At 48.1% G+C, this 25,000-nt stretch overlaps 2 protein-coding genes across 3 annotated transcripts in view; one reads left to right on the forward strand and one right to left on the reverse strand.

Annotated features, from left to right (window-relative positions):
- Window positions 1-25,000, reverse strand: part of LOC113804138 (adenomatous polyposis coli protein) — a 360,688-nt gene that overhangs the window by 295,339 nt on the left and 40,349 nt on the right. The window lies entirely within an intron of this gene.
- LOC138866258 (uncharacterized) lies at window positions 17,189-17,668 on the forward strand. The gene has a single exon (XM_070138768.1). The coding sequence runs from the start codon at window positions 17,189-17,191 to the stop codon at window positions 17,666-17,668; it is 480 nt and encodes a 159-aa protein (XP_069994869.1).

Raw genomic sequence — 25,000 nt, forward strand, 5'->3', positions numbered from 1 at the left:
AGCTATCCAATGGGCAGTGAGCCACCGCGCGCCGCCCACCTACGCCCACCGACGCCCACGGCCCGGCATTTCCTGCCCAGCGCAGCGGGGGTGGGGAGCGGCCCGTGCCCCGGGGGAGCGAGGAAGGGGTGCGAGAGGGAAGAGCGTTGCCTTGTAAGGAAGCGGCCCCCCCCTCCCCGGGGCGGAGGGGTCCTGGGGCCGCCCTTCCTTCTCCCACGGGGAATCCCGCTGGGCAGGGGGACACGCACGCGGTAGCCGCATCGCCAGGGAGTCCCATAGCCATTCAAGCCGTGGCGCTGAGCCTCCCGAATGCCCCTCGCCCCATGCCGCGCCCGGGGAACCTGTGCCGCGGGAATCTAGGGTACGACGCGAAAAAAATATCTAGGGTAAGACTTTAGAAAAAAAAAAATAGGCTAAGACTTTAGAAAAAAAAATTAGGCTAAGACTTTAGAAAAAAAATTAGGCTAAGACTTTAAAAGCAAAGTCCGGCGGAGGCCTACTTCGCCCGCTCGCACCACGTGACCCGCCGGGGGACGAGGCGGGGCCGAACGAGGTCGCCCGAAGCCCCAGGCGGGCCCTGAGCCTCCCAAAGACGAGCAAATGATCTGGGCGCTGCAGTGGCACCGGCGCTCCTCTAAGGCGCATTATTCACGCCTTCTCGCTCGCTCTAATTGGCAAGGCTTTGGGTCAGGGCCGAAGGAGACAGAGGCAAAGGGGGCGCACTTCCCAAGTAGGCCTACCGAATGAGATGCAACAACCCAGCTGGAAGAACTCGGAAACACTTCCCCGACGGTGAACACACGTCAAAATAACGATCAACTGACAAGGAGAAACTACGAAAAATACGAAACTTTCCCGATTCTTCAAAACGCACCAACTTGATGATAAACCGAGAGGGAAAGATAAAAATACGAAATATTTTCCAGGCGACAGTTATCTCCCTCGCCGTCTTCCCTACGCACAAAGCCGCAGCAGGAAGCGGGAGGAATAACGACCTCCATTCTGCTCTTCAAAAGATGTCTGGCCCGTAATACCGGATTCTTGCGTGGAGTGTGAGAGCGTGCGTGCGTGCGTGTGTGTCTGCGAGTCCGTGTGTATGTGCCTGCGTGTATGTGCGTACGTGTGTATGTGCCTGCGTGTATGTGCGTACGTGTGTATGTGCCTGCGTGTATGTGCGTACGTGTGTATGTGCCTGTGTGTATGTGCGTACGTGTGTATGTGCCTGCGTGTATGTGCGTACGTGTGTATGTGCCTGCGTGTATGTGCGTACGTGTGTATGTGCCTGTGTGTATGTGCGTACGTGTGTATGTGCCTGCGTGTATGTGCGTACGTGTGTATGTGCCTGCGTGTCTGTGAGTCCGTGTGTATATGCCTGCGTATATGTGCGTACATGTGTTTGTTTGTGTCTGCGCGTGAGTCTGTGTCCGTCTCTGCGTATGTCTGTGCTTGCGTGTGCTTGTACCTGCTCTGCTTATGTCTGAGTGAGTCCGTCTTTCTCAAACCCTGTGTCTGTCTTTGCGTGTGTCTTGCCCTGTGTGTATCTATGTCCGCGTCTGCGTATGCCTTGAATCTTTGTGTCTGTATGTCCGCGTATGTGTCTGCGTTACTATCCGTGGAATTGCGTGCGGCGGCGTGAGAGAGTACGCCGGCGCGCGCATGATGGAGCACCTCGGGAGCGAGGAGCCCGAGCGGAGGGCGCCCTCGGTCTCCTTCGTGGAATCCGACTCCTACTCCCTCCGCGGCGGAGACGATGCCTCGGCCGCGCTCGAGAAGGAACACTCGGCTGTTACTCACGGTCACTGCACTCCTCCCGCCCGGCACGGCAGACTCACCTGGAAGAGAAACAGAGTTAAAAAACATTCCATAGGTTCGTTATATATAGATACAAATATACATGCATACATACAGATACACACACACACACACACGCACACACACACAATTATATATATATATATATATATATATATATATATATATATATATATATATATATATATATATATATATGTATATATGTATGTATATGTGTATGTATATATATATATATATATATATATATATATATATATTATATATATATATATACATATATATATATATATACATACAGAAATACTTAATAAAAAGTTCCTCGTAAGGTATTAACATAGGCTAGCTATGCCCCGAAAATATTGTCGCAATCGCAACGATTCCAAGTTGAATATAAGAGACACCGAACCGAACCGAGGCGTCTGAGAAAGGCTCGTCTCCAGCAAGGTCTATATAAGTACTTCTACAGACCTTGTTCTCCAGGCGGCACCCACCCCCGGCCCCCGCGTGCCCTCCCGGCCTTCCCAAACCCCCGCGGGCGAGGCCAGACTGCCCTGCCTCGCGGAATCTCGCGCTTGAGGTCCCGCGAGCAGCCGGTTAACGAGACGACGGAACACAACAAATACAGATGTTTATCTTGGCTCCCGGCGTGGCCCGAAGCAAGATGTGGTCACCCGCACGCCCGACCGCAAACTTCTTGACCGCCGGTGCGGAGCTGGCGCCGACAAGAGGGACTGAGGCTGCAACGACCGCCCAAGGCGACCACCGCCGGGTGACTTCTTGCTTTCGGCAATCATGCTGCCAACTCGCATGCACTCAACAATGTGTTGGGCGATTTTCTTATCATCAATTTCTTCCTTCTTCGCCTTCACCTTCTCATTTTCCTTCTCACTCTCCTTCTCCTTTTACTCTCATCCACTCACTTCAACATCATCATCTTCACCACCACCACCATCATCATTACGAACTTCATTTCATTATACAGTTCAGTCAACCTCTCTCCTTCCCTCCCTCCCTCCCCTTCCCTCCGTCCTCCGTCCTCCGTCGCCTCGCCCTTCACTCCGCTCGCCGCCCACCCTTTCGTGCGATCACCTTCCACCGCATCACATGACGTCGCTCTGCTTCCCCGGGCCACGGATCCTGCTACAATCGACTCCTTCCAGCGACCACTCCGCCCCACGGCCATCGTCCTCTCCCTCGCCCGCCGCTTCTTGACCACCTTGCGAGAGTCTAGGTCTTTGGCCGTCCTCCACGCAGCCCCTTATCAGCCAGAGGATAAGCGAGGAGCATTGCGAAGTCCCTTGTAACCAGCCCCGTCGACACGCCACTCGCAGGTGAACAGAAACGATAATCGTGAGATAACACAACGCACGGGGCTATTCGTGGAGTCCCATCGTGTTAACCAACACGCACCACGCAGTACTTCTACACATTTACACTCCTTCTCACGCTCACACAATTATACACACACACTCATACTCACTCACACACACACACACACACACACACACACACACAAAAGAGCAATAATACCCTGCACACCCCGCCTAAGCCCCGGAATGCCCCTCCGCGCCGCTGACACCCCACACGCCCATTACAGATGCCGGGCGAATCCCCGAATCCCCGACGCGCCCGCAAGACGGGGCGTGATCCCCCTCGAGCTCGGAGGCCTGCCAGGCCTCCCCGCCGCGGCGCTGCGGATCCCCGACGGAATTCCGCCTTGATCAATGGCGCGGCGAGGCGCCTCCTCGGAGGGCCTCCACTCCTTCCGGAATGTCGCGCGATGCGGCCCCTCGCTCGCCGCACGCCGCTGCCGCCTCCGTCTCCGCCTGCACCTGCACCTCCACCTCTACCTCCATTTCCACCTCCACCTCCACTCCGTCTCCGCCTGCACCTCCAACTCCACCTCGACCTCTAGCTCCACCTGCACCTGCATCTCCACCTCGACCTCCAACTGCACCTCCAGCTCCGCCTCCCCTGCCGCTCCTCTCGCCCTTACAGTCATCAGTTAGCTCTCTGACTCACTCTGTATTCCTCACCTTCTTTTAATTGATGTTATTTCTGTTCTAACGATCTCCTTGCATCATCCGGGTCTCCACCTTTCCCTTCTGCAATCACTCATTCATTCCTTTTTTTTTTATCCTTCCCCCATCGTCTGTCTTCCAGCACGTTCCTTCGCTGTCATACTTTCCTGTTTCTAAACATGATTTATCAATCTCTCTCTCTCGTCCCCTCGCCCTCTCAAACTCCTTCTTCCGCTTCTTTTCCTTCCTCAGTCCTTCTTCCTCTGCATCTAGTTCCCCCTTCCTCTTCCCCTTCCCCTTCTTCACCTTTTCCTTTCCCTTTCCCTTTAGTTTCCCTTTCCTTTCCATTCCATATCTCCTTCACGTTTTCCTTTCCCTCCCCATTCTTTCTCCCCCTCCCCCGGCCTTTTCCCCTTCCCTTCCCCGTCTATTTCCCCTTCCTCTTCCCCTTCCCCTTCCCCCTCCCCTTCCCCTTCCTCTTCCCCTCCTCCCCTTCTCCTATCAATACTCATCGTTTCTCGCCCCCCTCGTTCGGTTCTCTCGCTGTGTTCGGCTCCGTCTCTTCCTATCTCGGGGCATCTGAGACCGCGTTCTTGGGAGAAAAATGAAAGAGGTACAAGACGAGCCACGTTTACTGCGGCTCTCATAAACCGCTCGGAGACGGCGAGACTTTCTGCTAACTTCTTCTTTTTATATACATCTCTTCTTCTTTTTTTAACTGTTCGGGGAATTTATCTTTCGGGGAGAGTACGAACATTTCCCCTAAACCCGAATTTACTCGACTACGGGATCGTAAAGAAATAGGCAGGAAGGTATTCGGGCGAAACGCACTGGCGTGTCTTCTCGCGGAAATTACAACCCGGTTCCGCCGTTTAAAAATGTAGGGAGAGATGCCATCGCGGTGTTTACGTATTCAGCGGTTCGCTTCACACGCACGTGCGCGCGCATGCGGAGGTCGTGGGGTGTCCGTGCGTTGGTGCGAACCGAACCAAGGTCGTCTATAGAGGGACTTATATAGACCTTGAACCGAAGGGACTTATATAGACCTTGAACCGAAGGGACTTCTATAGACCTCGAACCGAAGGGACTTCTATAGACCTTGAACCGAAGGGACTTACATGGACCTCGAACCGAAGGGACTTATATAGACCTTGAACCGAAGGGACTTGTATAGACCTTGAACCGAAGGGACTTGTATAGACCTTGAACCGAAGGGACTTGTATAGACCTTGAACCGAAGGGACAAATATAGACCTTGAACCGAAGGGACTTATATGGACCTTGAACCGAAGAGACTTACAATAGACCTTGAACTGAAGGGAGTTACATAGACCTCGAACCGAAGGGACTTATATAGACCTTGAACCGAAGGGACTTATATAGACCTTGAACCGAAGGGACTTATATAGACCTTGAACCGAAGGGACTTGTATATACCTTGAACCGAAAGGACTTATATAGACCTCGAACCGAACTGCCTATTTCGTCCGTCCCACGCGCTCTGGGCCGAAAAGAGGACACCAACTCGAAGGGGATTCATATCTCGCCTTACGTAACACCATAAAACACGAGTCGAGTTCGAAGCTGGCTAAAACACAGCAATTTCTCGATGAGTTAGGGCCACTTGTCACCTCCACAGACTGCACCGTGACTGCGATGAAGACAACCAAGTGGATTCTTGGCGGTGACTGTGATGAAGATAACTAAGTGTATCCCAGGCAGTGCGGGCAACGAGAGGGTTATTTACAGATCACTGGCTGAATAAATGACGAACTGAATTAATATATTAAAGGACTGACTGATTAGCTGACTGACTAACTTCCTGGATAAGTGAATGATTGAGTGAATGCCACACGACGTCCCTCCTCCCTCTCTCCTGTCGCAGGCTTATCTAATAATTCAGCTCCTCTCCTCCTTCCTCTACTCTCCTCCCTCCTCTACTCTCCTCCCTCCTCTACTCTTCTCTCTCCTATTCTATCCTACCTTATCCTATCGTACCCTACCCTATTCTATCTTATTCTAACGTATTCCATCTTATCCCATCTTATTCGATCATATCTTATCTTATCCTACCTTATCCTCTCCTTCCTTCCTTCCTTCTTCCTACCTACCTCCCTCCCTCCCTACCCACCTACCTACCTATCTACCTCCTTCCCTCCCTCCCTCCCTATCCTCCCTCTCTCCCTACCTCCCTTTCCTCCCTCCCTCCCTCCCTATCCCTCCTTCCCTCCCTCCCTACCTACCTATGTCTCCCTCTCCCTCCCTCCCTCCCTATCCCTCCTTCCCTCCCTCCCTCCCTCCCTCCCTCCCTCCCTCCCTCCCTACCTATCCTTCCTCCTTTCCCCCCTCTCTACCTCCCCACCTACCTACCTATCTACCTACCTCCCTCCCTATCCCGTCTTCCCTCCCTCCCTACCTACCTATATCTCCCTCTCCCTTCCTGCCTGTGCGTGTCCTTACTTCCGTACCCTCGTGTTTGCCCTCCCCACAGCAGCGGGGGGGGGGGGGGACGCAGCGCCCGCAAAGGACCCGCAATAATCTCCCCAAGATCAAAGGGAAGCAAGGCCGGGGGCGCGAGGAGGGAAGGAGGGAGGGGGGGAGGGGGCAGGGCGACTGTTCACAATGTTATGCAACCTGCAATCAACATGCGAAGACCCTGAGGGGCACAAGTTGAGAGAGGCGCCCTGGCCGCGGGTGTGCGCCCCGCCCTTGCCGTTGCGCTATGCCCGGTGCCCCCCCCCCCCCCTCTCCCTCCCCCGTGGTACCCTCCCATTTTTGGGACACAACTCTCTCTCCTGTTTTGATGCCCCTTTCCCAACCCCTTCCCTTCCCTTGATACCCCTTCCACAACCCCTTCCCCCTGCCTGGTGCCCCTTCCACAACCCTTCCACCTAACTTGGTCCTTCTTCCACAACCCCTTCCCCCTGTCTGGTGCCCCTTCCACAACCCCTTCCCTTCCCTTCATGCCCCTTCCCTTCCTTTCATGCCCCTTCCCAACCCCTTCCCTTCATGCCCCTTCCACAACCCTTTCCCTTCCCTTCATGCCCCTTCCCTAACCCCTTCCCCTCTGTCTGGCGCCCCTTCTAACCCCTTCCCCTCCTTGATGCCTCTTCCACAACCCTTCCCCCTGTCTGGTGCCCCTTCCACAACCCTTCCACCTAGCTTGGTCCTTCTTCCCCTGTCTGGCGCCCCTTCTAACCCCTTCCCTTCCCTTCATGCCCCTTCCCCAACCATTTCCCTTCCCTTCATGCCCCTTCCCCAACCCTTTCCCTTCATGCCCCTTTCCACAACCCCTCCCCCTCTGTCTGGCGCCCCTTCTAACCCCTTCCCCTCCTTGATGCCCCTCCCGCGATCCTCCCTCCAGCCTCATGCTCCTTCCATGACTTCCTCCCGCTGCACAGTGCCCCTTCCACCGCCCCCCCCCCCCACGCCCACCTTCCCCTGTCTGGCGCCCCTCCCACACCGCCGCCCCCGCCCTCTTCCCCCTTCCTTCCTCCCCTTCATTCTCCATTTCCTCTGCCTCCGCTGCCTGCCTGAGCTCCCCCACCCCCCCCACCCCCACCCCCCGCAAGCCTACCTGACACTGAGTGGCAATCTTTTTATTTCTTTTCACTCTTTTGTTTCATTTTGATTACTTTTATCTTCTTCTCATTCTCTTCTCTTCTCTTTTTCTCCTCCTATTCCGCTTTATCTCTTTCTCCGTCTACTCCACATCCAACTTTATTCCTCCATCTCCTTTCACTCTTCCTCCTCTTCCTCTCCTTCTCCTCCCCGTCTCCGCGTGCCATTTCCATAACTCGTCCCTTTCTTATATTGATTCAAACTTGCCCTTCTCCCTTTCCTTTATTCTACTTCGCTTCCCACGGCATTTATTCCCTTCTCCCTTTCCTTTATTCTGTTTCGCTTCCCACGGCATTTATTCCCTTCTCCCTTTCCTTTATTCTGTTTCGCTTCCCACGGCATTTATTCCCTTCTCCCTTTCCTTTATTCTCTTTCGCTTCCCACGGCATTTATTCCCTTCTCCCTTTCCTTTATTCTCTTTCGCTTCCCACGGCATTTATTCCCTTCTCCCTTTCCTTTATTCTCTTTCGCTTCCCACGGCATTTATTCCCTTCTCCCTTCCCTTTATTCTCTTTCGCTTCCCACGGCATTTATTCCCTTCTCCCTTTCCTTTATTCTCTTTCGCTTCCCACGGCATTTATTCCCTTCTCCCTTCCCTTTATTCTCTTTCGCTTCCCACGGCATTTATTCCCTTCTCCCTTCCCTTTATTCTCTTTCGCTTCCCACGGCATTTATTCCCTTCTCCCTTTCCTTTATTCTCTTTCGCTTCCCACGGCATTTATTCCCTTCTCCCTTCCCTTTATTCTCTTTCGCTTCCCACGGCATTTATTCCCTTCTCCCTTTCCTTTATTCTCTTTCGCTTCCCACGGCATTTATTCCCTTCTCCCTTTCCTTTATTCTCTTTCGCTTCCCACGGCATTTATTCCTTCTCCCTTTCCTTTATTCTCTTTCGCTTCCCACGGCATTTATTCCCTTCTCCCTTTCCTTTATTCTCTTTCGCTTCCCACGGCATTTATTCCCTTCTCCCTTTCCTTTATTCTCTTTCGCTTCCCACGGCATTTATTCCCTTCTCCCTTTCCTTTATTCTCTTTCGCTTCCCACGGCATTTATTCCCTTCTCCCTTTCCTTTATTCTCTTTCGCTTCCCACGGCATTTATTCCCTTCTCCCTTCCCTTTATTCTCTTTCGCTTCCCACGGCATTTATTCCCTTCTCCCTTTCCTTTATTCTCTTTCGCTTCCCACGGCATTTATTCCCTTCTCCCTTTCCTTTATTCTCTTTCGCTTCCCACGGCATTTATTCCCTTCTCCCTTTCCTTTATTCTCTTTCGCTTCCCACGGCATTTATTCCCTTCTCCCTTTCCTTTATTCTCTTTCGCTTCCCACGGCATTTATTCCCTTCTCCCTTTCCTTTATTCTCTTTCGCTTCCCACGGCATTTATTCCCTTCTCCCTTTCCTTTATTCTCTTTCGCTTCCCACGGCATTTATTCCCTTCTCCCTTTCCTTTATTCTCTTTCGCTTCCCACGGCATTTATTCCCTTCTCCCGTCACCCTGGTCACGGCGCCCCAGGTCCGTCGCGCTTATCGGAAGTCATACGGCAAAAGTTGCCATTCGCAATTCGCAAAAGTTGGGTCAAGAGCCACGATTCACCGGCCACAGAGCGCAATTTTCGAGTCTGCAAATCCCGAGTCACGAGTCTCGAGTCACGGGTCGAAAGTGACTAGCTATAAGTCACAAGTCGCAAGTCTCGAGTCGCAAGACGCAAGGAACCATTCGCAAAAGAGTCGCAATTAGCCTGTCGCTAGTCCCAGGTCGCTAGTCAAGTCGCAAGCCTGTCGTCGCAAGTCCAAGGTTGCTAGTCAAGCTTCATGTCGCAAGTCGCAAACTTGAAGCCCCAAGTCGCCATTATCAAGTCACACGCCCCCATCCACCCCACCCCCACCCCATCCGCACTCGCCGTCCCACTTCCGTCCCGCTCTCGCCATTTACCTTTAACGCGCCTCGCCGTTCGGGAGTTCGAAAGGTCAACTCCGGCCCTCCCGATATGCAAATTTGCCAATAAAATGCAGAGTTGAAGGGATATTCACAACGCTCGGATAGGCCTCGCTTTGTCAACTGCATTTGCACGAGATGGAAATCAAAACACGGAATTCCAGCCTACAGACCGAACGTAAAAAATATGTAAATATTTACAGAAAGTGCAGAATACTTATACTATCAGTAAATATCAGGGGAAAAGCTTAAAATCAGGAATGTTTTAGGGAAAAAAGAATAAGTAATAAGAATAAAGAAAAAAGAAGGAGAAGAAGAAGAAGAATGAGAAAGAGAAGAAGAAGAAGAAGAAGGAGGAGGAGGAGTAGAAGTAGGAGGAGGAGGAGGAGGAGGAGAAGAAGAACAACAACAACAACAACAAGAAAAAGAAGAAGAAAAAGAAAAAGAAGAAGGAGAAACGGATAGCAGGCGATTATAGTCTACTGAAAAGCCACCACTGCATTCCTCTACACAGCCAAAAACGTCTTAAAATTCTTTCTTAAATTTACAATGATTCTTTACGATAGCGAGCTTAATTACGAGACAAATAAATCAACCAGTCAACTCATGTTCAAAAAAAATAAGAGAACACAAGAACAAATGAACAAAAGAACACATGAGTAGATATTAGAAAACATATGTACATATTATATACGTACACATACATATATACAGAGAGAGAGAGAGAGAGACAGAGACAGAGACAGAGACAGAGACAGAGAGAGAGAGAGAGAGAGACAGAGAGAGAGAGAGAGAGAGAGAGAGAGAGAGAAAGACATAGAGAGAGAGAGACAGAGAAAAAGAAAGAGAGACAGACAGACAGACAGACAGACAGAGAAAGAGAGACAGAGATAGACAGAGACAGACAGACAGAGATAGACAGACAGACAGAGACAGAGAGAATGCGAGAGGCAGCGGGAGGGGAGGGAGGGAGAGGGGAGGGGGAGGGCTGTCAGTGTGAAGTTTCACTCGCAAATAACCCCGCCAAGAGGAAGTCCGTGACAAAAAGAAAAATACTGCTAGAACGTCCGCAGTGAGCTGGTACCAGGCAGGGCTTTCACGCACACGCACGCACGCACGCACGCGAAAGCAAACCATCCATTCACTCGCGCTGGCATTCACTACTTTTTATTTCTATTTTCGATTTCGTTTTCTTAGCCAATTTACTTTACTTTTTTTTTCTTTTCTTTTCCTTTTTTTCTCTTCTAAACTTTGCATCATTTCCTTTCACTTTTCTTGCCACTTCCCTTCCCTTCCTCTTCCCTTTCCGTCTCCTCTTCCTCTTCTTCTACCTCTTTCCCTTCCCCTCTTCCTCTTCCTCTTCTTCTACCTCTTTCCCTTCCCCTTCCCCTTCCTCTCTCCTCTCCCCTTTCCCTTCCCCCTTCCCTTTCTCTTCTCCTTCCCCTTTCCCTTCCCCTCCCCCTTTCTCCTCCCTGTTCCTTTCTTTCATCTTTTTTTTCCTTCTTTTCTCCCCCCACCCTCCCTTCCCCTCCCCCCGTGGTGCTCCCCCAAGCACTTACATTCACAAACAATCCGGCTAAAAATAGCCCGGGTCTCCCCCTTCTCTAACCCATATACACTGCACCTGCCGACCCCCACGAGGCGACGGACCCCCGCAGGCACCGACGCGACAGAAATACGTAACACAGCGCCCGTCACGACAGAAATACGTGACACAGCGCCCGTCACGACAGAAATACGTGACACAGCGCCCGTCACGACAGAAATACGTGACACAGCGCCCGTCACGACAGAAATACGTGACACAGCGCCCGTCACGACAGAAATACGTGACACAGCGCCCGTCACGACAGAAATACGTAACACAGCGCCCGTCACAGCCTCCGGAACACCCGACGCGACTGACACAGCGCACAAGAGCAGCCTCTTCCGACGCAGCCTCTGACGCAGCAGCGCATCGCACGCCGTCACTTGCCACAGCGTCGAAAACACCGCCTAACGCAGCGTGGCACATCAGTTCCCATGGCACCGACGCGGCATTCGACACAGCAATCGACAAAACGCACATTCCGACTCGCACAGAGAACCTAACACCGCAACCAAACGCAGCACCCAGCGTAGCACACCAATTTACACTCAACGCAACACCATGCGTTTTCTTTTCCACAGTATTGGACTCAACACACAACGCCCGATATAACACCACACAAATATTTTCACAGCGCGAGACGCAGCACATAAAACCGCCCTCATCACGACACCATGCCAATATTTTTACAACACCGAACACACCGCGTAAAATAACACTCAGCACAACACCATACGAACATTTTCACAACCTCGGACCCAACACACACCACAATACCCGATACAACACCACGCCAATACAGTATTCCCACAGCACAGGACACACTAAAAAATAATAATAATAAATAAATAAATAAATAAAAAATAAATAAATAAATAAATAAATAAATAAATAAATAAATAAAAAATACCCCGACACAACACCAAGCAAACATTTTCATCATCACCCGAACCCCACCCCGCAGACCCGCACGCCAAACGACACCCGCTCAACACCGCGCAGACATTTCCGCAGCCCCGCACGCAGCACCCGACGGCCGCGTCCCCACCACATTCCAGCAAAGGACGACGCCGCCGCATGCCTGAGTCGCGAAGGGCGGGACGGAAATGATCAAATGGCGTGACAGGGAGATGGGAGAAAGGGAGGGAGGGAGGGAGGGAGGGAGGGAGAAAGGGAGGGAGGGAGGGAGGGAGGGAGGGAGAGAGAGAGAGAGAGAGAGAGAGAGAGAGAGAGAGAGAGTGAGAGAGAGAGTGAGAGAGAGAGAGAGAGAGAGAGAGAGAGAGAGAGAGAGAGAGAGAGAGAGAGAGAGAGAGAGAGAGAGAGAGAGAATGAGGGAGAGAGAGAGAGAGGGAGAGGGAGAGGGAGAGAGAGAGAGAGAGAGAGAGAGAGAGAGAGAATGAGGGAGAGAGAGAGAGAGGGAGAGGGAGAGTGAGAGAGAAAGAGAGAGAGAGACAGAACGAGAGAAAGAGAAACAGAAAGCGATAGAGAAAGAGAAACAGAACGAGAGAAAGCGAAACAGAAAGAGAGAAAGAGAAACAAAGAGAGAGAAAGAGAAACAGAGAGATAGAGAACGAAGAGACCGAGCGAGGAGATAAAAAAAGTCATCACGATCGGAAATTAAAAGAAAGAAAACAGCTTCCGCCCGCTAAAAAAAAAAAAAAAAAAAAAAAAAAAAAATCAACGAAATCCCAACGAGCACTCTGTAAACATCCCTTTTCTTTCCATCCGGACGGCAAAAGCTGTTCGAAGAGGGCGACAGAGAGAGAGAGAAACAGAAAGAGAGAAAGAGAGAGAGAGAGAGAGAGAGAGAGAGAGAGAGAGAGAGAGAGAGAGAGAGAGAGAGAGAGAGAGAGAGAGAAACAAAGAGAAACAAAGAGAGAAAGAGAACGAGAGACCTTCCATCCGGACGGCAAAGGCTATTCGAAGAGGGCGACACAGTGAGACAGACAAACAGAAAGAGAGAAAGAGAAACAGAAAGAGAGAAAGAGAAACAGAAAGAGAGATTCTAGGCAAAGGCTATTCGAAGAGGGCGACGCAGAGAGAGAGAGAAACAGAAAGAGAGAAAGAGAAACAAAGAGAGAAAGAGAAACAGAAAGAGAGAAAGAGAAACAAAGAGAGAAAGAGAAACAGAAAGAGAGATTCTAGGCAAAGGCTATTCGAAGAGGGCGACACAGAGAGAGAGAGAAACAGAAAGAGAGAAAGAGAAACAAAGAGAGAAAGAGAAACAGAAAGAGAGATTCTAGGCAAAGGCTGTTCGAAGAAGGCGACACAGAGAGAGAGAGAGACAGAAAGAGAGAGAGACAGAAAGAGAGAAAGAGAAACAAAGAGAGAAAGAGAAACAGAAAGAGAGATTCTAGGCAAAGGCTGTTCGAAGAGGGCGACACAGAGAGAGAGAAACAGAAAGAGAGAAAGAGAAAGAGAAACAGAAAGAGAGATTCTAGGCAAAGGCTATTCGAAGAGGGCGACACAGAGAGAGAGAGAAACAGAAAGAGAGAAAGAGAAACAAAGAGAGAAAGAGAAACAGAAAGAGAGATTCTAGGCAAAGGCTGTTCGAAGAGGGCGACACAGAGAGAGAGAGAAACAGAAAGAGAGAGAGAGAAACAGAAAGAGAGAAAGAGAAACAAAGAGAAACAAAGAGAGAAAGAGAAACAGAAAGAGAGATTCTAGGCAAAGGCTGTTCGAAGAGGGCGACACAGAGAGAGAGAGAGAAACAGAAAGAGAGAAAGAGAAACAGAAAGAGAGATTCTAGGCAAAGGCTGTTCGAAGAAGGCGACACAGAGAGAGAGAGAAACAGAAAGAGAGAAAGAGAAACAAAGAGAGAAAGAGAAACAGAAAGAGAGATTCTAGGCAAAGGCTATTCGAAGAGGGCGACACAGAGAGAGAGAGAGACAGAAAGAGAGAAAGAGAAACAAAGAGAGAAAGAGAAACAGAAAGAGAGATTCTAGGCAAAGGCTGTTCGAAGAGGGCGACACAGAGAGAAAGAGAAACAGAAAGAGAGAAAGAGAAACAGAAAGAGAGAAAGAGAAACAGAGAGAGAGAAAGAGAAACAGAAAGAGAGATTCTAGGCAAAGGCCGTTCGAAGAGGGCGACACACAGAGAGAGAGAAAGAGAAACAGAGAGAGAGAGAAAGAGAAACAGAAAGAGAGATTCTAGGCAAAGGCCATTCGAAGAGGGCGACACACAGAGAGAGAGAAACAGAGAGAGAGAGAGAAACAGAAAGAGAGATTCTAGGCAAAGGCTGTTCGAAGAGGGCGACACAGAGAGAGAGAGAAACAGAAAGAGAGAAAGAGAAACAGAAAGAGAGAAAGAGAAACAAAGAGAAACAAAGAGAGAAAGAGAAACAGAAAGAGAGATTCTAGGCAAAGGCTGTTCGAAGAGGGCGACACAGAGAGAGAGAGAGAAACAGAAAGAGAGAAAGAGAAACAGAAAGAGAGATTCTAGGCAAAGGCTGTTCGAAGAAGGCGACACAGAGAGAGAGAGAAACAGAAAGAGAGAAAGAGAAACAAAGAGAGAAAGAGAAACAGAAAGAGAGATTCTAGGCAAAGGCTGTTCGAAGAAGGCGACACAGAGAGAGAGAGAAACAGAAAGAGAGAAAGAGAAACAAAGAGAGAAAGAGAAACAGAAAGAGATTCTAGGCAAAGGCTATTCGAAGAGGGCGACACAGAGAGAGAGAGAAACAGAAAGAGAGAAAGAGAAACAAAGAGAGAAAGAGAAACAAAGAGAAACAAAGAGAGAAAGAGAAACAGAAAGAGAGATTCTAGGCAAAGGCTGTTCGAAGAGGGCGACACAGAGAGAGAGAGAAACAGACAGAGAGACAGAGAAACAGAAAGAGAGAAAGAGAAACAAAGAGAAACAAAGAGAGAAAGAGAAACAGAAAGAGAGATTCTAGGGAAAGGCTATTCGAAGAGGGCGACAGAGAGAGAGAGAGAAACAGAAAGAGAGAAAGAGAAACAGAAAGAGAGATTCTAGGCAAAGGCTGTTCGAAGAAGGCGACACAGAGAGAGAGAGAAACAGAAAGAGAGAAAGAGAAAGCCAAAGAGAGAAAGAGCAGAAACAGAAAGGAGAGATTCTAGGCAAAGGCTGTTCGAAGAAGGCGACACAGAGAGAGAGAGAAACAGAAAGAGAGAAAGAGAAACAAAGAGAGAAAGAGAAACAGAAAGAGAGATTCCTAGGGGCAAAGGCTATTCATGAAGAGGGCGACACAGAGAGAGAGAGAGACAGAAAGAGAGAAAGAGAAACAAAGAGAGAAAGAGAAACAGAAAGAGAGATTCTAGGGCAAAGGGGCTGTTCGAAGAGGGCGACACAGAGAGAAAGAGAAACAGAAAGAGAGAAAGAGAAACAGAAAGAGAGAAAGAGAAACAAGAGAGAGAGAAAGAGAAACAGAAAGAGAGATTCTAGGCAAAGGCCGTTCGAAGAGGTGGCGACACACAGAGAGAGAGTGGAAAGAGAAACAGAGAGAGAGAGAAAGAGAAACAGAAAGAGAGATTCTAGGCAAAGGCCATTCGAAGAGGGCGACACAGAGAGAGAGAGAAACAGAGAGAGAAAGAGAAACAGAAAGAGAGATTCTAGGCAAAGGCCATTCGAAGAGGGCGACACAGAGAGAGAGAGAAACAGAGAGAGAAAGAGAAACAGAAAGAGAGATTCTAGGCAAAGGCCATTCGAAGAGGGCGACACACAGAGAGAGAGAAACAGAGAGAGAGAGAGAGAAACAGAAAGAGAGATTCTAGGCAAAGGCCGTTCGAAGAGGGCGACACTGGCCGTGGAAAGCGCTCAACGACACAGCGGCCGCGTCCCGTCGCCTCGTCTTGGATCCCGGGGCTGACGGCGACATCTTTGCTCATTCTTTTTTTTTTATTCGTTTTCGTTGAGGTAAAGAGGGAGGGAGAGGAGGGAGAAGGGGGAGAGGAGGAAGAAGAAAAGGGAGAGGGAGAGGGAGAGGGAGAGGGAGAGGGAGAGGGAGAGTGAGAGTGAGAGAGAGAAGGAGAGGGGGGAGGAGGAAGAAGCTGAGAGGGGGGGAGGAGGAAGAAGGAGAGGGGGGAGGGAGGAAGAAGGAGAGGGGGGAGGAGGAAGAAAGAGAAGTGGGGGGAGGAAGAAAAGGGAGATGGAGAGTGGGAGAGGAGGATAAGGAAGAGAAGGGGATAAACTAGGAGAGAGGAGGAAGAGGGTAAGAGAGAATGATGGAAACAAGAAAGGAAAACGGAGAGGAAGCGAAAGAGGACGGTGGAATGGAAAAAGTGTGATGGTGAGGGAAGAGGAAGAGATACGAAGACAGAGAACGGAGACAGACAGACAGACAGATATGGAGAAAATGAAAAAAAGAGAGATGCAAGAAAAGTAAACAAAACGGAAAAAAAACCACGACCCTTCCCCCTCCCCACCCCCAAAAAAAAAACACCCCCACAACAAAAAATAAACAACAAAATAAACAAATAAAACAAAGTCTCGACGAAAGACAGGCAATACAACGAAAGAGATTAAAAGGAGAAAACCAACAAGGAAGTGAAAGCGACGAGAGAGATGTGACAAAAGTTTCCCAAATTGAACATCCTCGTCCAAGGCATAAGCCCTCTACTACCCCCTCCTCCCCTTCCTCCTCCTATCACATCCTGGTAATTACACTAATTATTTCTTTCTCTTTCCCTTTCTCTCTCTCTCTCTCTGTTTCTCTCTGACTCTCTCTGTGTCTGTCTCTGTCTGTCTGTCTGTCTGTCTGTCTGTCTGTCTGTCTGCTGTCTCTCTCTCTCTCTCTCTCTCTCTCTCTTTCTATCTATCTATCTATCTACTCTATCTATCTATCTATCTATCCCTATCTATCTATCTATCTATCTATCTATCTATCTAGATGTCATACCTACCTACCTACACTACCTACCTACCTACCTACCTAATGGTCCTACCTACCTACCTACCTATGGCCTACCTACCTACCAATACCTCACCTACCTAATTTTGACTATCTATCTCTCTCTTCTCTTTCTTCCTCAAATACCCTCTCACGTGAGGAGACAATACCACAACAAAAGCAGATAAATTCCAACCAGCGCAAAACAAATAATGGTAATTGCTGCTTCCTGCCAGCGCCTCACCCTACACGCTAGCGGCCTCTGCCCCCCCACCCCCACCCCCCACCCCCCATCCCCGGCCCCTCACACTCCGAACACCCTTGCTTCTTACCAAATCACCCTTGTAGACGATGGTGTCACCAATATAACATGTTGGTGATTATCACCCTTAAAGACGACGACAACACCCTTAAAGACGACAATATCACCCTTAAAAACGACGACATCACCCTTAAAGACGGCGACATCACCCTTATAGAAGGCGACATCACCTTTATAGACGACCACATCACCCTTAAAGACGGCGACATCACTCTTATAGAAGGCGACATCACCCTTATAGACGACGGCCTCATCCTTAAAAACATCACCCTTAAAGACGACATCACCCTTAAAGACGACGACAACACCCTTAAAGACGACAATATCACCATTAAAAACGACGACACCACCCTTAAAGACAACGACATCACCCTTAAAGAAGGCGACATCACCCTTAAAAACGACATCAACCTTAAAGACGGCGACATCACCCTTAAAGACGACGACGTCACCCTAAAAGACGACGACATCACCCTTATAGACGACGTCACCGCGCTCTCGACATTCGTATTCCTTAAGAGGGTCTGAGGCCACGATTTACAGGGCGTTAATTGCAGCATATCTTAAGAAGGAGAAGGAGCAGGAAGGGGTGGAGTGCGGGGGAGGGGGGGAGGGAGGGGAGTAGAGGTGGAGGGAGTGGGGGGAGGGAGGAGGGAGGGGAGTAGAGGTGGAGGGAGTGAGCAGGGAGGGGAGGAGGGAGGGGAGTAGAGGTGGAGGGAGGGAGGAGGGAGGGGAGGTAGAGGTGGAAGGGAGTGGGGTGGGGATGGATACGGTGGAGTATGGACGAATGGGGACGAAGGGGCGTGGAGAGGAGTGGAGTGGGGGCTGGTGAGTGGAGTTGAGGTGATGATGTAGACTCTGGAGTGCAGGAAGTGGAGAAAAGGAGCAGGGGTGGGGGATGGAGTGGAGGGTAGGGGTGGGAATGGAGCGGGGGAGTAGGGGGTAGAGTGGGGGAAGGAGAGCGGAGTGAGGAGAGTGAAGCTGAAGTTTGGAAGACGGATGGCGGAAGGCGCGGCGTGGGAAGTTCGGCCAGTTGAGAGAGGGACGAGAAGCGAAGCGGGGAGCAGTAAACAGACAGAGAGGATGAGGAGGAGAAGAGGGAAGCGGAGGTAGAAGGAAGGAGGGAGGACTCCGCCCCGCAAAGGACGCAGCGGACTCGACGGACAACCCCCCCACCCACCCCCCACCGGATGCGAGGATGCTGGAACCGCAGCTGTGGCCGAAGCAGACAAGACGACGCACCTTGCCTGTCCCTCCCGACGATACCCGAGGGCGCCGTGCCTCCTCCTCCAAAGCGGCCTCTCCGTCACCTAAACCCGCGCCGGCTCAAAAGGCGTGAAATTGGCCGTTAAACCGGAGGGAATCGTGGCGCTGGTACGGAGGGAAGTTTATCAATGGGCGGGAGAGGGAGAAGGACGATCCAATCGGTTGATAAAAAAAAAAAAAAAAAAAAAAAAAAAAAAAAAAAAAAAAAAAAAAAAAAGGTGAAGGATTTTCCATCCTTTTAATTCTTTCTCTCTCTCTCTCTTTTTTTTTTTTTTTGATTTTCCCTTTTTCCATCCTTTTAATTCTTTCTCTCTCTCTCTCTTTTTTTTTTTTTTTGATTTTCCCTTTTTCCATCCTTTTAATTCTTTCTCTTTCTCTATTTTTTGTTTATTTTCCCCTTTTCCATCCTTTTAATTCTCTCTCTTTCTCTCTTTTATTTATTTTCCCTTTATCCATCCTTTTAATTCTTTCTCTTTCTCTTTCCCCCCTTTTTCCATCCTTTTAATTCTTTCTCTTTCTTTTTTTATTCTATTTTCCCTTTATCCATCCTTTTAATTCTTTTCCTTCTCTTTTTTGTTTACTTTCCCTTTTTCCATCCTTTCAATTCTATCTCTTTCTCTCTTTTTATTGATTTTCCTTTTTTCTATCCTTTAATTCTTTTAAATTTTCTTCTTCTTTTATCTATTTTTCCCTTTGTCTGAGTCCCTTCTTTGTAATTCTTTATCTCTTTCTCTTTTTGTTTATTTTCCCTATCCTTCCTTTATCCAATTCCTTTTAATTTTTCCTCTTCTTTATTGATTTTCCTCTTTTTCCATCCTTTTAATTCTTTCTCCATTCTACTTCTCTTTTTATTGATTTTCCCTTTTTCCATCCCTTTAATTCTTTATCTTTCTTTTTTATTGAATTCCCATTTTTCCATGCTTTTAATTCTTTCTCTTCTTTCTTTTGTTTACTTTCCTTTTTCCATCCTTTTAATTCTTTCTCTTTCTCCTTTTACAATTGATTTTCCCCTTTTCCATCCTTTTAATTCTTTTCTCTTTCTCTTTTTTTATTGATTTTTCCATTTTCCATCCTTTCTTTTTAATTCTTTCCATCTTTTCTCTTTTATTTATTTTCCCTTCTTCCATCCTTTTCCATTCTTTCTCTCTCTCTTTTTATCTATTTTTTCTCCTTTTTATCTTCTGAGTAAAAGACGAACATCTATTCAGCACCGGTTCTAACAAGATTCAAACACAATAGGCTGAAAGTCTTTACATACCAAGAGGTAAAAATAATAATAAAAATAATAATAATAAAATAAATAAATAATTTAAAAAAAAACTCACATTTAAAAACAAGATTCAAAACAGCAAATAATGAAAGCCTTTACATAACAAGAGTAAAAAAAATAATAAAAAATAATAATAATAAAAATAAATAAAATAATTTAAAAAAAAACGCATTTTAAAAAACAAGATTCAAAACACAATAGCTGAAAGCCTTTACATAACAAGAGTAAAAAAAAAAATACATATTAAAAAATAAAAAAATAAAATAAATAAATAATAAAAAACGCATTTTAAAAACAATATTCAAACACAATAGCTGAAAGCCTTTACATAACAAGAGTAAAAAAAAAATAATAAAAAATAATAATAATAAAATAAATAAATAATAAAAAAAAACGCTATTTTAAAAAAATAAGATTCAAAACACAATAGCTGAAAGACTTTACATAATAAGAGTAAAAAAAAAATAATAAAAAAAAAATAAAAAATAAAAATAATACAAAAAATAAATAAATAATAAAAAAAAACTCATTTTAAAAAAACAATCTCAAAAACAACAACACGACCAAGAGAAAAGAAAAAAAAAACGCATTTTAAAAAAGCAATCTCAAAAACAACACGACCAAAATTAAAAAAAAGAAAAAAATCAAAAAATCAAAAAAAAAAAAAAAAAAAAAAAAAAAATCATTTTAAAAAGCAATCTGAAAAACAACAACACGGCCTGAAACGCGAGAATCCGACGAACACGGGAGACCAGCCCGACCCGAGGTGCTGACTGCCAACAATCCCGCGAAACTCCCACAAACAAAATCCGACGACCATCCACACCAACAATGCCGTTCGGGTTGTTTGTCGCTGCAAATGACACTTTTAGCATTCTAACGAGGCTCTGAACGTAAAAAAGGAAATACAAAGAGAGAAAAAAAAGAGGAAAATCTGAGGGAAAAGTTTGAAAAGAAATGGGAAAAAAGGGGGAAAGAAATACCGCTAAAAAAGGCAACAGATCATCAAAAGACATTAGCGGATGACAAGAGCGTCAGAAAAACAAGATGGAAAAGCGCACGAATAAAAATAAAAAAAGACTTATCAAAGAATAAAGAAATCAGAATAAAGCAAAGAAAGAGAAAAAAACACATACGACCAGCCAACTTCCGGGCAGCTGATTTCTGATACGATCAACAACTTACCTTGTCCAGTAAAAAACAACAACAAAAAACAAAAAAAGAAAAGAAAAAAAACGTAATCTGATTTTAATTGAAAACTAAAGCCGAGAAGAAGAAGCCAAATAAGTCGGAGGAAGCAAACGCAGGAAACCGAGGCGTTGACGGATGCTGAGCGAAGACGGAGAAAAAGAGGAGAAAACGAGAAGAGAGAGAGAAGAGGGAACAGCAAAATGGAGAAACGAGCGGGGAGTGGAGGGAGGAAGGAAGGAGGAAGGAGCGGGGGCGAGGAGGCGCGAGAAGAAAAGAGGAGAACAAGCAGAGAAGAGAGAGAGAGAGAGAAAACGCAACGAGAAACGGCGGGGAGTGGAGGAGGAAGGAGGAGTGAGGGAAAGAAGGAGGAAGGGGAGGAAGGAGTGGGAGGACCCAAGGAAGCGGAACGGCGGGCGTGGCCACCGGCAGACGCCCGCATGCATTATCCCAAAATTATCTTCCTCTCGTCTGCTCCACTCGGCCATGGATCACAACATGGCCCCTTCGCCGCTCCTCGAGTCCTTTCGCCGCTGTGGCCTCTCGCGCCGCCCGGGAGTCCTTCGCCGCCCGGGAGTCCTTCTTGCCGCTCCTCTCGAGTCCTTCGCCGCTCGGAAAGTCACTTCGCCGCTCCTCTCGCGCCGCCCGGGAGTCCTTCGCCTGCCCGCCTCCTGAGCCATCCTACCGCCAGGCCTCTTCGGGACTCCTCGACGCCGCCAGCGCCACACGGCAGGCGTGCCCCTGGGCGGTCCTCAGCAACGCCAGCAGTCGCGCCGCCGCCACGCAAGCAGAACGAACACGTCCATATAGTCGTGCCGAAGCATTCACACGCACACCATACAGCCACGCAACACATGATGACATGCACACGCTTAAGCATGGAAATACACACGAGCGCGTATACATAAGCAGGCACCTGTGGCACATGAGCAAGCACGCGAGAAAGAAAGTAGAGAGGAGAGGGAGAGAGAGAAAGAGAGAGAAAGAGAGGAGAAAGAAGAAAGAGAGAGCATATATATATATATATATATATATATATATATATATATATATATATATATATATATTAAACTATTTGTTTGTTATTATTAGTTATTGTTGTTGTTGTTATATTATTATATATTATTTACATATTTGTTTATGCTTATATTTATTATTACATGTATATTTATTATACATGGTTAGCAGAGAAGTAAGAAAGGAAAAAGAAAGAGAAAAAAGTTGTTAGAGCCAGACACAGCTGGGACAAAATGTTTTCAATAGCGAAAAATGTTGTAAAAAGAAAATAAGAATCGAGATCCAACGGCCCAAAAAAAGCTTGAACGAAATGCCCAAAACCTAAGCTACACCCCAGGGCGAGTAAGGGCGCAAGGGGGAAGGTTCCCGACCAAGTCGCTCTGCTCCTGCGATCGGCCCGCGCTCCGCCCTCGCGCCGCCCTCCTCGCAACCTTGCTTCGGTCACGGCCGCCCTCCAGCAGCGGCCACTGCGCGCGCTCCGTCGCTGCCCTGTCCTGCTCATCCCCGCACCGATCGCAACGTTTGCCGGAAGCCTCGCGATTCGGACGCCTTCTCATGACAGCTGTCTTCCGTTTTCTTTTTTGCTTTGTAGCTCGTTTTTTATTCTCTCTCTCTTTCTCTCTCTCTCTTCTCTCTCTCTCTCTCTCTCTCTCTCTCTCTCTCTCTCTCTCTCTCTCTCTCTCTCTCCCTCCCTCTCTCTCTCTCTCTCTCTCTCTCTCTCTCTCTCTCTCTCTCTCTCTTTCTCTCCTCTCTCTCTTTCCTCACTCTCTCTCTCTCTCTCTCTCTCTCTTCTCTCTTCTCTCTCTTCTTCCTCTTCTTCTCTATCTCTCTCTCTCTCTCTCTCTCTCTCTCTCTCTCCTTCTCTTTCCCCTCTTCTCTCTCTCTCTCTCTTCTTCTTCTTCCTCTCTCTTCTCTCCTCTCTCTTCTCTCTCTCTTCTCTCTCTCTCTCTTCTCTCTTCTCTCTTCTCTCTTTCCTCTCTCTTTCTCCTCCCTTTCTCCCTCTCTTCTCCCTCTCTCCTTCCCCTTCCTTTCTCTCCTCTCTCTTCTCCTCTTTTTTCTTTTTTTCCTTTTTTCTTTTCCTTTTCCATTTTTTTCTTTCCTTCTTCTTTCTTTCCTTCATTCTTTCTTTCCTTCTTTCTTCTTTCCTTCATTCTTTCTTCCTTTCCTCTTCCTTCCTTTCCTTCCTTTCCCTTTCTCTTCCTTTTTGTTTCTTTTCTTTCCTTCTTTTCCTTTTTTTTTTCTTCCTTTCCTTCTTTCTTTCCTTTCTTCTTTCCTTCCTTCCTTCCTCTTCCTTCCTTCCTTCCTTCCTTCCTTCCTTCCCCCTTCCTTCCTTCCTTCCTTTCCTTTCCTTCCCTTCCTCCCTCCCTCCCTCTCTCCCTCCCTCTCCTCCCTCTTTCCTTCCTTCCTTCCTTCCTTCCTTTCCTTCCTCCTCCTGTCACCACCAGGTCACCATCGGCAATATCTCGTGTCAGCATCCTCACCCCCCCTTTTAGCACCATCCTCGCCCCCCTTTTTGTGCACCATCCTCGCCCCCCCCCCTTGTGCCCATCCTCGCCCCCCCCTTTGGTGCACCATCCTGCCCCCCTTTTGCGCACCATCCTCGCCCCCCTTTTGCGCACCATTCCGCCCCCCTTTTGCGCACCATTCCGCCCCCCTTTTGCGCACCATTCCGCCCCCCTTTGCGACCATTCCGCCCCCCTTTTTGCGCACCATTCCGCCCCCCTTTTGCGCACCATTCCGCCCCCTTTTGCGCACCATTCCGCCCCCTTTTTGCGCACCATTCCGCCCCCTTTACACGATCCCGCCCCCCCCTTGGTGCCCATTCTGCTGCTGCTGCCTGTCGCCACCACGCGGCAGCCTTCGCTGGCCCTTTAGAAAACAATGCTGCAAGTACTGGGCGGCAGGTAAGGCAGGTTAGATAAAGATGACAGGGAAGGTAAATAAATTGAGAGAGAGAGAAAAAGAGAGAGAGATACAGAGAGAGAGAGAGATTCAGAGAGAGAGAGAGAGAGAGAGAGAGAGAGAGAGAGAGAGAGAGAGAGAGAGAGAGAGAGAGAGAGAGAGAGAGAGAGAGAGAGAGAGGGAGAGAGGGAGAGGGAGAGGGAGAGGGAGAGGGAGAAGAGGGAGAGAGAGAGGAGAGGGGGAGAGAGAGGAGAGAGAGAGAGGGAGAGGGAGAGAGAGGGAGAGGGAGAGGAAGGAGGGAGGGAGGGAGAGGGAGAGGGAGAGGGAGAGTGAGGGAGGGAGAGGGAGAAACAGTAGACAAGAGACAGGGACAGACAGGAGAGAATAAGAAACAACAACAGCCAAAATCAGCCAATAACTCACTCCACCTGGATGGGTTAAATGACAGGTGTCCCTGATACCAGCCTTATTGGACAGTGTGTGTTCCCTCCAGCGGGTGTGAAGGAGGCAAGGAAGGGGAGGACACCGTTACCTGTATATACCTGTGTGTCTGAATAAACATACCCGTCAGAGTCCACAAATCCAAATCCACCTCGTCACTTTGCAAATGCGATGAAATTACCCAATAACAGATTAATAAACAAATACTTCTCCCACACATGTACGTCCATCCCGCGACGGATATTTTACACGGATAACACGCCATACGCCTATGTGTATAATGGCCCTTATTACCAATGTGTATAATGGCCCTTATTACCAATTATTACCTTATTACCAATGTGTATAATGGCCCTTATTACCAATTATTACCTTATTACCAATGTGTATAATGGCCCTTATTACCAATTATTACCTTATTACCAATGTGTATGATGGCCCTTATAACCTCACCAACCGCGATCAAACACAACGCTGGGTTCAGTCGTCAATATTTCTACTGTAGCGTACAGGTCGAACGAGGTTATAATCTTGCTTCATTCCACTCTCATAACCCCGTGTTAATTAATGCTTGTATTACCCCAATACGCCACAACAATATCCCCTACCCCTACCCCTACCCCTACCCCTACCCCTACCCCTACCCTCACCCCCACACTCAAATTTTAAAGAAAGAAAAAAAGAGAGAGAAAAAAGAAAAAACAGTTTCTAAATTTTAATTAAACAGCTACGGGATCTGACCTGATATGTGAGCTGATCTCCATCGCCCGTTCCCC

This window comes from Penaeus vannamei, chromosome 24 (genome assembly GCF_042767895.1).
Source record: "Penaeus vannamei isolate JL-2024 chromosome 24, ASM4276789v1, whole genome shotgun sequence".
Classification (NCBI taxonomy): domain Eukaryota; kingdom Metazoa; phylum Arthropoda; class Malacostraca; order Decapoda; family Penaeidae; genus Penaeus; species Penaeus vannamei.

Excerpts from the sequence above, each read along its gene's own strand:
- LOC138866258 (XM_070138768.1), top strand. The coding sequence starts at position 17,189 with ATGTTGGTGATTATCACCCTTAAAGACGACGACAACACCCTTAAAGAC.